Here is a 14,899-nt window from a genome sequence, read left to right as displayed (position 1 = left end):
GCTTTCTGCCCATTCTGCAAGCTGTGCCTTCACTGTGCTATTCCCTTTGCTGTGCAGAAGATTTTAACTGTATGTAGTCTTATTCAACATTTGGGATCATTCCCTGTGCCGTTGGAATCCTTTCCAGAAGTCCTAGGTTGTGTTTACATCTTGAAGGATCTACCTGCACTTTCTGCAGCAGTTTCAAACTTCCAGGTTGCACATTCTGGTCTGTATTAGTAACTTTTCTGTTGTGATAAACAATTTCCAGCAAGGATTCACCTCTTAAAGTTTCCACAACTTTCTCAAACAGTGCCACCAACTGGGGATCAAGTGAGCCTATGGGGACATTTCTTGTTCAAAGCACACATTCTGCTCCTGGTCCCATAGGATCATTGTATAAAATGCATTGAACCTCACCTCAAAAGTCCTCACAGTCTGTATCAATTTCAACACCCTTCAAAAGTCCAAAGTCTCTTCTGACACTCGGGGCAATCTCTTAACTGTGACCTCCTGTTAAAACAAAACAAAACAAAACAAAACAAAACAAAAAGCAAATGACATACTTCCAGCATACAATGGCACAGAATAAACGTCCCAGAGGGCACAGTGAGAAATGATCCAGCCAAAGACTGAAATGCAGCAAGGAAAATACCAAATCCTGTGCCTGTGATCTGGAGCTCCAGTTTCAAAGGGTCTGGATAGCTCTGTCCCTCCATCTTTGCTGCCTGTAACAGTCATACCTCCCTTGAGCTGGCTTCACGCCCTGTATGCAGCTAATGCTAGTTTTGTTGGTTGATTTTTCTGGATCATGGCTTGTGCCCTCCCCACATCAGTATGAAGGGACTGTATGATGGTTTGTATGATAGATGCCTTCCTACTTCTTTACTCAGATATGCCTCTTGTGGCTATTCTTTCTCATTCTCATGACTAAAAAAGTCATTCCTTCCCCCCTATGTACAAGATTCCCTGACACATCATCTGTAAGTGCTACCTTGGTGATCTTCAGCTGTCTTTGTTTTCACTTGTCTTGAAATGTTTCCATTTCATCAATGATATTATTTTGTTTGTTGGTTTCTCTACACAAAGAGTTCCCTGTCCTAGAACTGGATATGTAGACCAGGCTGGACTCAAACTCAGAGATCTTCCTGCCTCTGCCTCCAGAATGTTGGCTTTAAAGGTGTGACCAGCACTACCTGGCTTCCATCAATGATTAAGTTAATTTGATGAAATTAATTTTTTGATATGGAGTCTTATGTAGCTCCTGCTGATTTCAAATTGCTACAAAGCCAAGGATGATCTTGAACTCCGGATTCTCCTGCCCTCACCCTCCAATTGTTCGGATTAGAGACCTTTGCCACCATACCTGGCTTATGTGGTTCTGGGGGCAGAACCCAGGGATCTGTATATGCTAGACAAGAAGCTTACCAACTGATAAACAGCACTGGCTTCAGCACTGATTGTAAACGATGTTTGTGCCGCACTCAGCAAGCCTGGCTGGCAGTTATGTGCTTTCAGATCTTGTTATATTATTGTTCCATGCCTTCTTAGCTTTCAGGGTTGAAGCTGAAAGATATATGTTATTCTTCTGTCTTCGCCTTTGTAGCTGAGTTAATGTTTTTTTCCCTTACAGCTTTTAATATTATTTCTTTTCCTTACACTTTTTACGTCCTCGTCATGTCCTGGAAAGGGTCTGGCCATTGTCTATTTGAGGTTGTAAACGTCTCTTGTGTTTGGATGCCCAGATCTTTCTCTAAATTTGGGTTGTTTTTTTTTTCTGCTATAATTTCATTGAATAGATTCTCTACGCCTTTAGTTTTGATCTCAGATCCTTGCTGGCTCATAGATTCTTAACTTCTGTCCTTGATCATAACCCAGAGTTCTTGAATACTGTGGTCCTGTTCCTTCTTTTCTTTATTGATATTTGAATGTATGGTTTCCTCAACCTTGTCATACCCTTTTTTCTGCTTAGTCATGTCTATTGGTAACACTTTACCCTCTGAGTCTTTACTCTTTTTCTTTCTTTCATTTCCACAATTTCTATTTGTGTTTTTTTTTGTCAAAATGTCAGTGTCATTGAAGAATTATTCTTTAGCTATAGAGTCTAAGAACTCTGAAGCTCCAACAGACTACCCGATGTCCACAACTGCATCTCCCCAGTGGGTGATCAATACTTAAGAGAGATTGAAAAGTGCAAGACAAGCTCTCTGCTCACACAGGCAGTGCTCTGGTTTCTTTCTTCTTTCCCAAAGGACTGAGGAGACAACCCTCAGCTAGAACATTAGCACCATGGGAAATATGACCTGGGGAATCTCAGGAGAATGAGAGAAGTCGAAGCATAGACTGAAACGCTAAGTGCTGTCAGCAGAGGCACCTGAAGAACAAGGTGAAGTTAATAAAGATAAGACAGCTCTGGAGGACACATAACACTTGCTCAAGACAGGCTCAAGACAAGAGTCTGCAAGGTCAACGACACTCTCTCCTAGCCTATTCCAAGCACTCCGGAAGAGGCTGCTTCAACATCTATCTCCTCGCTTTCCTTTCTCCCTTTCCTTCTACCTTTCTTCCCGTTTTCCTCTTAGCACACTGTTAGTGTTTCCCCTTTATCACATGCCTTAAAAGCATTTTTATTTCTCTCTCGTACATTTCACACCTCATGCAGATGTTCATCTTATTCACGTTCTCCACTACTCGGCACTTTCTTTTTCCTTTTATTTCTCTCGTATTTATATAATTCAGTATTCAAGATTTTTTATTTTTGAGATTCCCCCTTTTGTTTTTTTCCCCCTAAACCCTTTCTCTTTTCACTCTCCATCCATGACACACTTTCCCATCCCTCCTCCTCTTTCTTTCCTTAGGCTTGCTTTCATTTTCTTGCTATTTTCACATTTACCCTACATAATCGTTAACTCCCTAGCATATTCTACACTAGTATGGTAAATTTCTGTTTCATGGCTATTAGTAATAACAGTAACTTTGGGTGTATTTCTATATCTTCCATTTTGTTACTGTCTCAGCCATGTGTTTACCCTTTTATGAATACTGGTGACTGAGTCCTGAAAAGTAGGGTGCTCAGTAATAACCATATGTCAAAACCACACGCAGAAACAAAGGAAGCGTGAATGAAAAAACCATGACAATAGGAGTCTTCCAAAACAAAATCAATTATCTGGGCATGGTGAGGCACACCTTTAATTGTAGTCAGGAGGCAGAGGCAGGTGGATCTCTTCAAATGTGAGAGCAGCCTGGAGTATACATTGAGTCCCAGGCCAGCCAGGATACATAATGAGACCCTGCTCAAAACAAAATAACTTAGCAACTGGATTCGGAGATACTGAAATAGGTAAAATGCTGGGAGATTTCAGAAGTTTACTAGTAAAAATACTTTAAGACCTCAAGAAAGATTCAAACAAAAAGATTAATTCAATCAAGGACCTGGAGAGGAACGTTAGCTGTACACACACACACACACACACACACACACACAGAGAGAGAGAGAGAGAGAGAGAGAGAGAGAGAGAGAGAGAGAGAGAGAGATGAGATGAGAAATATGGCTTTTAAGAATTAGCTATGGGGGCTGGAGAAATGGATCAGCGGTTAAGAGCACTAACTGCTCTTCCCAGAGGTCTTGAATTCAATTACCAGCAATACATGGTGGCTTACAACCATCTGTAATGGGATTCGATGCCCTCTTCTGGTGTCTGAAGACAGCGACGGTGTACATGGAAGTACAATTCAGCAAAGAAACTGAGAATTTGGGAAAATCACAAAATAGTAATGTTGGAAATGAAAAAAAAAAAAACAAAAACCAAGTAATCGAAAAACAAAGCAAAAAAGTCCTGTTGGAAATGAAAATGCAGAAATGCCATATCTTCCTCCACAATTTCCTATACCTTTTTGGGAAGGCTCCGTGGGAACTTAAGGGTGGGTGAGCATTAGGAACTAGATCATATAAGGAGCCAGGAAAACAGTGTGCCGCACAGCAAATGAATTTTCTGACTGTACTAGGCCTTTCCTCTGTCCTATCTTCCCCTTTTTCATGAGGTGGAAGGGTGTAGGCCTTCTCTGAGTCCATCCCAGGTATGTGCACTGTTCCTCCAGAGAAAAACTCTGTCGGATAGAATGGACGTGCCAGGTTCTTGAGAACCTTCAGACTCAGTGCGCCCAGGAATTGACAGAAAGGGAAAGGGAGAGAAGGAAAGAAGGGTTGGGGCGTGGTGGAGGGAGGGGCGTATTCAGAAAGCGGCGAATGGTAGGATGGGGGGCGGGTCGAGGGGCGGGCCAGGAGGAGAGGCTCGCCTGGACACTTCCTTAACATGGCCACGCTGCGCAGGCTTCAGGAGGCGCCTCGGCACTTACTGGTCTGTGAGAAATCCAACTTCGGCCACGATAAGTCTCGCCATAAGCATCTCGTGGAGACGCACTATCATAATTACAGGGTGAGTCAGGTCCACCCGGCCCCCCTTGGGCTGGAGAGATTTAAGGTAGAACCACGCCGTGCATCACCCGGCAAGACCTCCTTGGCTTCAGAGGGTGGGCCGAGTTCATCCTTCGACATGCTGGGAACTGTAGTCACTTCATTTTGCCATTTGCCTTGCTTGGCACTGTATAGGACTACAATTCCCAGCATGCACTAGACGCAGGGTGGCGCTCGGTCCTATGAGGAACAGCGGAGTTTTAGTTTGTGAATTTGGCTGGTTACAGCCAGATTCAGGATTGAGACCCTGGGTAACCCAATGCGGGGCTCGGGCAGACACGGAGGAGTTAGGAATGCAACCTGCACAACAGGTAGCCGACTTGCGCCCTAAGTCTGTGCAGTTCTCTGTGAATCAGCTTGTGACTCTTTCCAAAGCATCACGCGGTTTGACAACCGAGGAACTCCAAAAACACTTACCTTAAGGTGATAAGGGCTTAAGCATTTTACACCTTAAATATCGGCCTGATAGGTTTCTCAGATAAATTAGCTGACGTCTTTGTCCGTAAGGAACAGGTTAGGTTGGTTGTTGGAACTTTGCGGAACGGACTTTAGATGTGCGCTTGGGGATCATTTGAAATCCGCGCGGATTTTACATCTCTTTGGTTGAAAGTTATGCCTGCGGTCAGAGATGTATGTCTAGGAAATGGAAGCGTCCAGGAGCACTTCTACTTCTATATAACTTCTTACTAACTGAATGTCCCTAAATTCCTTGTGTTCTCAGGAGTAGTTTCTTTGATTTCATGACTCCAGAGTAAGCAAATCAAGGCTTGTTGAATTATACTCTATTTCTTTGAATATAAGGTGGGAAGGACATAAGATATATTGCTTATATGCAAAAGATGAGATTCAAATAATACTTCAATTACAATATTTCTGCTTAGTCTCTTGCCTCACATTGAGATACAGAAATAAAAAACGTGAATAGTCAAATATCTGTTTGCCTGAGATTAATAGATTAAAAGAATTGTTGCCTAGCAAGTTTAGGTGATGCACACCTTTAAACCCAGGCAGAGATGGGTGAATCTCTGAGTTCAAGGCTAACCTGATATACAGAGCTAGTTCCAGACCAGCAAGGGTTACTCGGAGAAACCCTGTCTTGGGGGGTGGGGGTGTGTGTGGAGGTGACTCTGTGTGTGTGTGTGTGTGTGTGTGTGTGTGTGTGTTGTGTGTTGTGTATGCTTGTGCACACATCTGTCTTATCTAGGGTTTTCCTGCTGTGAACAGACACCGTGACCAAGACAACTCTTATAAGGACAACATTTAATTGGGTCTAGCTTACAGATTCAGTGGTTCAGTCCATTATCATCAAGGTGGGAGCATGGCAGTTTCCAGGCAGGCATGATTTTAAGGAGGAGGAGGAGCTGAGAGTTCTACATCTTCTTCTGAAGGTTGCTAGGAGGAGAAGACTGGCTTCTAGGGAGCTAGGATGAGGGTCTCAAAACCCATGACCACAATGGCACACTTCCTCCAACAAAGCCACGCCCACTCCAACAAGGCTGTACCTCCTAATCAAGCTACTCCCTGGACCAAGCATATTCAAATCTTCACATTACCCATGTTTGTGTGTCCCACCAAAACTTGTGAAGGAATAACTAGAAATTTTGATATTCCATTTCTAAAAACATAGTGTTAATCTTCATAAAACATAACTTCGTTTGTACTCCTACATTCTAATAGGTTTCATTTCTTATTCCTGAATGTGGGCTGCTATCAAAAAAACTAAAAGACCTGGTCATGGAAATTGGACCCTATTACTCTGTGAAGAACTTACCTCTTCATGAATTAATTACACATGAATTCATCAACACCTTCATAAAGAAAGGTAAGAGGAAGCATTTAGTGTCTCATAGGAACAAACAGGATGAGAGCTATGGGAAGACCTCAGGGTTCATATTGGGGCTCTTTGTGTGCTTATAAAAGGGCCCGTGGAGGATAGATGTGGTCAGCTGCATGTGTCCCTTCTCTATCCATCAGTGTTGTCGTTTTCTTTCCCGTGTCCTCTTTATGTGATAGCTAAACATCTTACCAAATTTAATTAGCCCTTGCAATAACTCAGTGAAGTAGGTTGAATCCCTACAGATGACCATGAAGAAGCTTTTGAATTTTAACTTGCTCAAATGGTTTCTGAATATTAACTTTACATCAAACTTTTGTCCTCTTGCCTCTTTGTGGTGCACCTTTCTGCTAGAATCCCCAAGACTATAGGTTCTATTCTGAGAGTAAACTCTCACAAAAAGACCCTGAATGTGACCTGAGTAGTGGGGTGATCTAGCTAGAACACAGCATGTGTGTGTTCCAACTTATCTCTGGGGTGTATTGGGTTTTTTGAATGAGTTAGAGCTGTGCTAGATACTGACTGTTACCTACCTGGAAGTTTGTTGTCATGGGAAAATAATTCATAAATAAATGTTGTGCTATTTTATTTACCTAATGACTTTTCTTGACTTTTTCTTACAGGTTCACTCTCTGCTTTAACGTACAATACAAGTATTGATGAGGATAATACTGTTGCTCTCCTACCAAATGGTGACAGCTTTCATTTTTTTTCTCCTTTCCTCATTGGAAACGAAATAGCACTGCTTTAAAAAAAAAATTAAGGAGAGTAGAGAGATAGTTCAGCAGTTAAGAGCACTGTGGCTCTTCCGGAGGACCAGAGTTCAATTCCCAGCACCCACTTGGTGGCTTACAACCATCTGTAACTCTAGTTCCAGTAAGCCCAGCGCCCTGTTCTGGTCCTCACAGGCACTGGGTACATACATGGTGCACAGATATAACGCGAGGACAAAACATCCACACATAAAAGTAATAAAATAATATTTTTTTTAAAAGTCAAGTCGTATAGCTTTAAACAGAGTAAAATGAAGCCCATCTTTGTGCCCCTGACTTTCTTCTTAGGTGGAGCGGTTTGATGTTTATTCTTCAAGAATTTATAAGCATACATATTTTTTTGTTGTTGTTTTATTTTGAGACAAGGTATCTCTATGTAACCTTGGTTGTCCTGGAACTCACTCTGTAGAACAGGCTGGCCTTAACCTGCCTCTGCCTCGTGAGTGTTGGGATTGAAGACCTGTGTCACCAGCACCAGCAAGCGTAACATTTTTACACATTGGTGGACATTGTTTCTCAGTAGTCTTATTTCCCAGCGTGTATGACATAGACACGTTGCTGCTTCAACGCGTATTGTTGTGACTTAGTTTTTCGAGGTGGGATCTTGCCACTTAGACCGGGGTGGCCTCAGGTTTTCCTTCCTCCGCTGTCCAAGTGCTGGGATTGCACACATGAACCAGCACATCTCTACCTGGCTTTAACACAAAGCTTTTTAAATGTTTTGAAGATGTTTGAAGTCGGGGGTGGGCACATGGCTCAGTAGCGTGGAACGATTCCTGTCATTGCAGAGAACCCAGATTCAGTTCCCAGCACCCACATGGCAGCTCACAACTCACATTCTAGGAGATCGGACATCCTCTTCTGATGTTGGCAGGTTCTTTGGTGTACTTACAACCAGGCATACAAGTACATTAAACTAAATTAAACTTTAAAGAAGATATCTGGAGTAATTTACAGACCACAGTTTATTTCTTCCCTTATACAAACTTAGTTGTTTCTAGTTTTGCTGTTGTAATATCTACATATGTATATGTGGTAGACAATACCACCAAGCCTGGTGGCTCTCACCTACAGTCCCAGTATTTGGAAGGCTGAAACAGGATGATCGTCACCAGTTTGAGCCCAGCCTCAGCTACAGAGCAAAGTTCCAGACCAGTTGGGTACATTGCTCGACAGTATCAATGTGCTATGGATAGTTTCTTCACATGTACTTAACACTGACATTTCGCCGCTCTGACGGCTCGCTTTCGTAGAGAGAGCATCAGCCATAGTTTAACATCTCTATTATAGGAGCTATTGTTTGATTTGTAGGGAAATTAATTTTATCACTGGATAAAGATACTTATGAAGAGACTGGACTCCAAGGCCATCCATCTCGGTATTCTGGCAGAAAAAGTATGAGGTTTAGTAAGTATTGCGCGTGCTCCATTGGTGTCTAACAAGTCAGTTTTTTTTATAATAAAACGTAAATGTTTGCCTTACCTCTCTGATCTCTATTCAGAAAAGTAGGGTTCTTGTCTTTGAAATCCTGACTCAAGGAGCTATTGGTTGTACTTCTTGGGGGATTAGTTGGTGCTGTTAAATTGTTCCTTTCTGGCTGTACACTGAATTTAATAAGGGTTATAGGACTGGACTACCCCTTGCTTGAAGGAGAAAGCAACAACGTGGTGTGTTTGTACACAGTTTCTTTATGATTACCGGAGGAAGTTCACAGGTGAAGAGGTGGTTTTGAGGAAACTGTCTGGTATGGACATCAATTACTAAGGCCACCACAGACACGGGTAGATTGAAGTTGATCTCCTGAAGACCTCTGCCCTGGATCTTTGATCTAGGAAGCATTTAAAGTATTTAAACCAACTATAGTTTTCAGCTCTCAGCACTAGAAATAGCCTGCTGAGGGATATGTTTTTGAGGAAGTCAAAAGGTGAAGAAGAAAATAATCTGTACTACTCACAAACTTACCAAAACTTTAGACGTTTCTCCACAGTGTAAACTCTGTATGATCTGAATAAAACAAGTATTTCTCTTTCTACTTTAAGTCATTTCCATTGACCTAATGGATTTATCCCTTAACCTGGATTCTAAGAAATACAGAAGAATATCTTGGTCCTTCAAAGAAAAGAAGCCTTTGAAGTTTGATTTCCTTTTGGCTTGGCATCATACAGGTATGAAGTGTAAATTATACAACGATAACAATGATTTTGAGATCTGTTGGGTGTAACGGAGATCGAGTGGTGATATACTGCCACGGTCAGGAGATATTGTCTACACAGGTCTGTGGGCATTGTGACGGAGCTGCTCTGGCTTTCCAGATGTCCTCAGCACCTTAGCTCGGGGAATTTTGAAGCCATCTGCCCCAATTATCTTGGGTTTTCTGCAGATCTAGAGAGCTTCACAGTGGCTTCCGAGTAGCTAACTTGTAATCTATCTCTTCTTTCCCTCTGCTTACATTAAAAAGCCTTAGCTAGAATTTTAAATCAACATCAACTATAATTATATGTGTGTGATCTGTTTATCATTATTACAGGATAGTAACCCAGGCAGATACCATTTGTTATGACTTTTAATTGATTAGAATACTAAATTTAGCACCAGCTTTAATGTTCATCAAGTATATTAATTTGCTTACAACTTTTACACATATTGCTCCTTTTAGAAGTATATCTTTGGCCCATTACAAGGTTGTAATGAATTCATTGGGAATTATGGTGGTGTAGGATGCCCTTTGGAGGACAGGGAAACAAAGTACATTTTGGAACTCTACATCTGTCTGTTCCTCATGGGAAGTTCCTCAACACTCTCGGCCCAACATGACTTCTCTCTGTCCAAATGTTATAGTGCACAGTGCCTCTCCTCCTTCTACATACAGCAGATACACAAGAGGGGAAGATGTTTACCGATGTTTCTGTCAGTTAGCAACAGTCTCCAAGGACTGTCCATTTAAGCTGTCTTCAGACACACCAGAAGAGGGCATCAGATCCCATTACCGATGGTTGTGAGCCACCATGTGGTTGCCGGGAATTGAACTCAGAACCTCTGGAAGAACAGTCAGTGCTCTTAACCTCTGAGCCATCTCTCCAGCCCTTTTGTAGCTTCTTATTCCTAGACTACCAATTACTACCAGAGAAACTAAGGATGGTCCAGAGATTTCACACTTTCTACCAGCCAGCAAAGTCAGCCACAGGTGTCATGGGTGCAAGTCCTGGGTCAAAGGGTGAAGGATTTGATTCCTCACAGTAGTAGCTGTAGACAAGTCAGAAAGCCCTCTGCTGGCAAGTTGATATTGTCACTCTCAGGACAAGATCAAAGGCCTAAGGATCTGGAGCTTCGTATCCAAGAGCACAAGAAGCTGGGTGGCTCAGCTCCAGGAGGCAGAGTGAATTTACCTTGACTTGGCCTTGTTCTCTCTGGGCCCCAGCATTTGGAATAACCCACATGTCCATCCACCGTGAGAGTGGGGCTTCACTACCTGGTCCATGAAGTCACATGCCAATCTCCTCTTGAAACATCCTCACAGACACACCTAGAAATGAACTTTACCTCTAATCCAGTTTGACACCTAGACTTAATCAGCAAATAGGAGAATCAGCATTTGAATAAGTTCACCAAATCCCACTTGGCATCGTGTGTCATAGAGTTGGTGCATGTAACGTGGGTTACATTACAGAACAGGGGGGTTGAGCCTTAGGAACCCAGTCCTTTTATAGTGGGAGTATAAGGCTTCCTGTTCTGCCCTCAGATGGTAGGGGATCACTGTGTTACTAGACAGTAAGCCAGCCTGTCCTCTGCTCTAGAGGGGGCATCTTTTTCTATTTCCCAAGGCTGTTGCTTGCACAAACTTCTTAGAAAAGATAGAGTAGATTTTCCTGGGTCTTCACAGGAATGAGCATGGGCTTCTGCTATCATTCAGTTCCTCTGCTGTTTCCTATTAGATTATACAAATAAACTTCTTTCTGTAGACTTCACTAACATCCCTATATAGGGAATACTTTGGGGTTTATATACAAAGTTTGGATGTTCTTGTTAAAGCAAGTAAAACGAATGTGGGCTTGACTTGGAGGCGTCGTGTAATTTCCAGGAAAGGTGAAAAGGGTTCATGGTATTTTAGCATAAGCAGTGGAAAGCAACTAGCACTGCCTGGCATCAGTTTCACCCCACCTTTAACTTTTACCTTTAATTTTACCTGTTCGTCGTAACCCAAAAGGGAGTGAGAAAGGTGTTGGGCATAGTGATACATGCCTATAAAGGGAAGGGGAGCAGGCAGGAGGCGCATACATTGGAGGCCAGCTGTAGACTGAGAGCCTGTGTCAAAAACAACCCAAAAAGAAAGGGGAATGGAGTTGAATCAAGACAAGTTGTAACAATGTTGCCTCAGTCTCGCCTGGTGTGTTTTAAGGTACAGAAGAATCAACAATGATGTCATACTTTTCCAAATACCAAATTCGGGAGCATCAGCCAAAAGTGGCCTTGAGCACAGTAAGAGATCTGCAGTGCCCAGTGCTGCAGAGCAGCAGCCTTGCAGGAGAGCCAGAGGAGGCCTGCAATGCCCTGGAGTTCTTCGACTGGCTTGGTGCCGTCTTCTGCAACGCGGACCTGTGGGTATATGAATGCCGGAGTTCATTGCTTGTGTTCAGTATGAGTTCAGTACTGTGGATGTGGTTATGCAGTGGTCGTAAATACTTTTTTCCTTTTCCTTTTCATTTCAGAAATAATGAACCTCATAATTTCATATCAACCTACTGCTGTCCACAGCCAAACACAGTGGCAGCCCAAGCTTGTCTGTGTACAGTCACAGGTTTCGTGTTGCCAGAGAAGATACTTGTCCTTCTGGAACAGCTGTGGTGAGAACTCTTCTTGACTGCGTCTCTCACTTGTTGGTGCTACATGGGGGTGTTCAGCACCTCAGTTAGTGTGGTCAGTACAAGGCAGGGCCCCTCGAATGTATTCCTTTTTTCATTGTTTGGCTCAAAGTATATAGTGACAGCCAAACAACAACACAAATCTTAGGGTTTTTAAGATTTGTTTTATTTATGTCCGTGTGTATATGAGTGCCACTGCAGGTCCCAAGAGGGATTCAGACTCCCCGGGGCTGGAGTTAATCGGCACCTGTACATCTACTCATGTGGGTGCCGGGAAGCAAACTTGGGTCCTCTGGAAGTAAGTGCTTTTAACGACTGGGCCATCTCTTGGGGCCTGACATAATTATTCTTGCTGATAAAGAAGATGAGATTTGAAAGTACCTAACCCTGTGGGAAGAGGAAGCAGAGCCTCTGTAGGCTTCTTGCACCAAGCTGCACATTTTCCTGGTTCTGTTTTGAGCCATCTTTATGCAAAAGTATAACATTACTTGAAAACACTTCAACGTTCAGCGGGACAAATTACGATCTATGTTCTGTTTAAGAATTGCACAAAGTCTTTCTTTCAGAATTAGGTAGGAGCCCAGTGTGGTAGTATATGCCTTTAATCCCAGCACTTGGGAAGCAGAGCCTGGTGGATGAGTTCAAAGCCAGCCTGGGCTACATTGTGAATTCTAAGACAAGTAGACCCATAAAGAGACCCTAGGTTACTTTTTTTTCCTTCCATGCTTGGAATCAAGCTCAAGGCCTTGAGCAAGTTTTCTTCTGACCCCCACACAGGCACATATATTTTAAAACAAACAAAAACCCACATTAGTAGAAGAGAGGCTATTATGTTGTTTGGGCAGGGAGGAGATTATTTTCTTGGTTTAAGTGATGAGTTTTCCAGGCTACTGCAGTTGTCTTCTGATTAGTTAATCTTTATGAAACTCATAATGTAGCACCAAGTATTTAATTCGCATAGCATAGTTTTTAGAAATCAAAATAGAGTCTCAGTTCAATTAGAACATTTGACAGTTTCTTTATGTGGATGCTCTTGACCTCTTGTTTATAAGAATTTTCTTTCTTTTTCAGTCACTACTTTGATGAACCGAAGTTGGCTCCATGGGTCACCTTGACAGTTCAAGGCTTTGCAGACAGCCCCGTTGCATGGAGGGAGAAGGAACACGGCTTCCACAAAGGAGGAGAGCACTTGTACAATTTTGTTGTTTTCAGTAATCAGGACTATTGGCTTCAGATGGCTGTTGGAGCAAATGATGACTGCCCACCATAAAAAAATGCAAAGTTTAAAGCCACACCTAGTTTGTCTGTTGCCTTGTTTCCTCATCGCAAAGGGTTAGGTGTCCCCCAGACTTGCTATGATGGTTAGCTTCTCTGCGCTGGCTGGCTTTCTGCTCTGCGTGGCCCCTGTACACTAGCTGCTTATCTTGTGATACACAGAGTGTTGCCTACCACAGAGCAGGGTAAGTTGGAATAAGAGGGAACAGCAGGATTGGAGCGCTTGGTGACTTTTCTAGATGCTAGTCATGTATGAACTGTTCTAGTTTGGATTTCTGTTGGCCAGAAGCAACTTCTGTGAGGAAAGGACAGACTACAGTCCATCATCAATGGAAGTTGAAGCAGGAACCTAAGACAAGAACTGAAGCAGAGACCGTGGAGGAATGCTACTTTCTTACTTACTCACCTAGCTTTCTTTTAAAAAAAAAAAATTAATTAATTAAATTTTACACTCCAGATTTTATTTCCCTCCCAGTCCACCCCCCTCCACCCCCTGAGGGTTCCACATCCCATACCTCTTCCCTACCCTCCCCTGCCAACACACACATACTCCCCCCTACCCTAGCTTTCTTATATAATCCAGGACCTACTTAGGATCGATACTGTCCACTGTTGACTGGGCTCCCTTCCATCAACCAGCAGTCAAAAAAAAAAACCAAACCCATAGAATGCTTGTGAGCCAGGTTGACAGTTCTTCAGCTGAGGTTTCTTCTGCCCAAGTGTATCAACATAACCAAGACGAACCATCACAATTTCTGTGTGTCCCCAACATGTTAATATAAAATACAGTACAAATTGAAAAGTCCTACAGTCTTTTAAGAACACCATTACGTAAAAATTCAGTGTCTCTCTTAAAATTCCACTTTCTTAACCATGACTTCCTATAAAATAAAGGTTAAATACCTTCTTACAACGAAAGGGAAGAACCACACTTAAAAGAGAAGTCCAAAAAGAAGCTCCAGAATCTTAGCGTCTGACATCTGGGACTCACTCACCATCTTCTGGACTCCAGAGCAATTCTTTGGTTTTTCTATCCTCAGCACACATAGCATGTCCAGTCGGCTAAGGCTGGGTCCTTGCTGACATGACAGCCATCTTGACTCTTAGTGCACATGGTGCACTGCTCACGTGCTTATACGACAGTGGTGTGAACAAAGCCTAAGTGCTGCCAGTGGTATGAAGTTCAGTACATAGAGAAGTGTGTATAGCACATGACATTTAATAATTTACTAGCTTGTGAGTTTATTCCTATTTATAAAAAAGTATGAAATGCTGTGGGATGATATTGGAAGCATCTTCATTGATCACCACATCTTTTAACTACATCCATCACCTTTTGCAGCTTGCCTTAATTTCATGTTTTGTTCATCGTGATCCTGGAGGCAATAAGTTTGTGTGTGTGTGTGTTTAGCTAGATATTTAGTAGGTAATACCATCTGGGTTTCTGCACATGTCTCCTACAGTGCTCACATAACAACCAAAACACTTGATAATACTTGCCTCAGCCCATGTCCCTGTCATCATGTGACCCAATACTATATATCCATATCTATCCCCTGCCCTGAAGCTTACAACTGTTCCATTCTTTCCCCCTCAAGAATGTAACCACCAGCCCAACAGGATGTCAGAGGTGGTTTTGGATTTGGGGTGCTTCTGCTCTCATTCATATGTCAACTGCAGTTAGGAATGTGATTTGTGGCTG

At 42.6% G+C, this 14,899-nt stretch overlaps 1 protein-coding gene across 3 annotated transcripts; it reads left to right on the top strand.

Annotated features, from left to right (window-relative positions):
* Positions 1-4,270: 4,270 nt before the first annotated feature.
* Positions 4,271-13,216, top strand: Rpp40 (ribonuclease P/MRP subunit p40). 3 transcript variants are annotated; one of them, XM_032885035.1, is made up of 8 exons: positions 4,271-4,418; positions 6,134-6,278; positions 6,914-6,982; positions 8,375-8,470; positions 9,103-9,228; positions 11,460-11,658; positions 11,770-11,904; positions 12,994-13,216. In XM_032885035.1, the coding sequence occupies exons 1-8, from the start codon at positions 4,296-4,298 to the stop codon at positions 13,190-13,192; spliced, it is 1,092 nt and encodes a 363-aa protein (XP_032740926.1). In that variant the 5' UTR covers positions 4,271-4,295; the 3' UTR covers positions 13,193-13,216. The 3 variants fall into 3 exon arrangements, with proteins under 3 accessions (XP_032740926.1, XP_032740928.1, XP_032740929.1); XM_032885037.1 differs by having other exon boundaries at positions 4,273-4,418; positions 11,466-11,658; XM_032885038.1 differs by lacking the exon at positions 4,271-4,418 and adding an exon at positions 4,628-4,879.
* The last annotated feature ends 1,683 nt before the right edge of the window (positions 13,217-14,899 follow it).

The sequence above is a fragment of the Rattus rattus genome, chromosome 14 (assembly GCF_011064425.1).
Source record: "Rattus rattus isolate New Zealand chromosome 14, Rrattus_CSIRO_v1, whole genome shotgun sequence".
Lineage (NCBI taxonomy): Eukaryota > Metazoa > Chordata > Mammalia > Rodentia > Muridae > Rattus > Rattus rattus.
The sequence above is the reverse complement of the archived record's forward strand: the minus strand, read 5'-3'. Positions and strand labels throughout refer to the sequence as shown.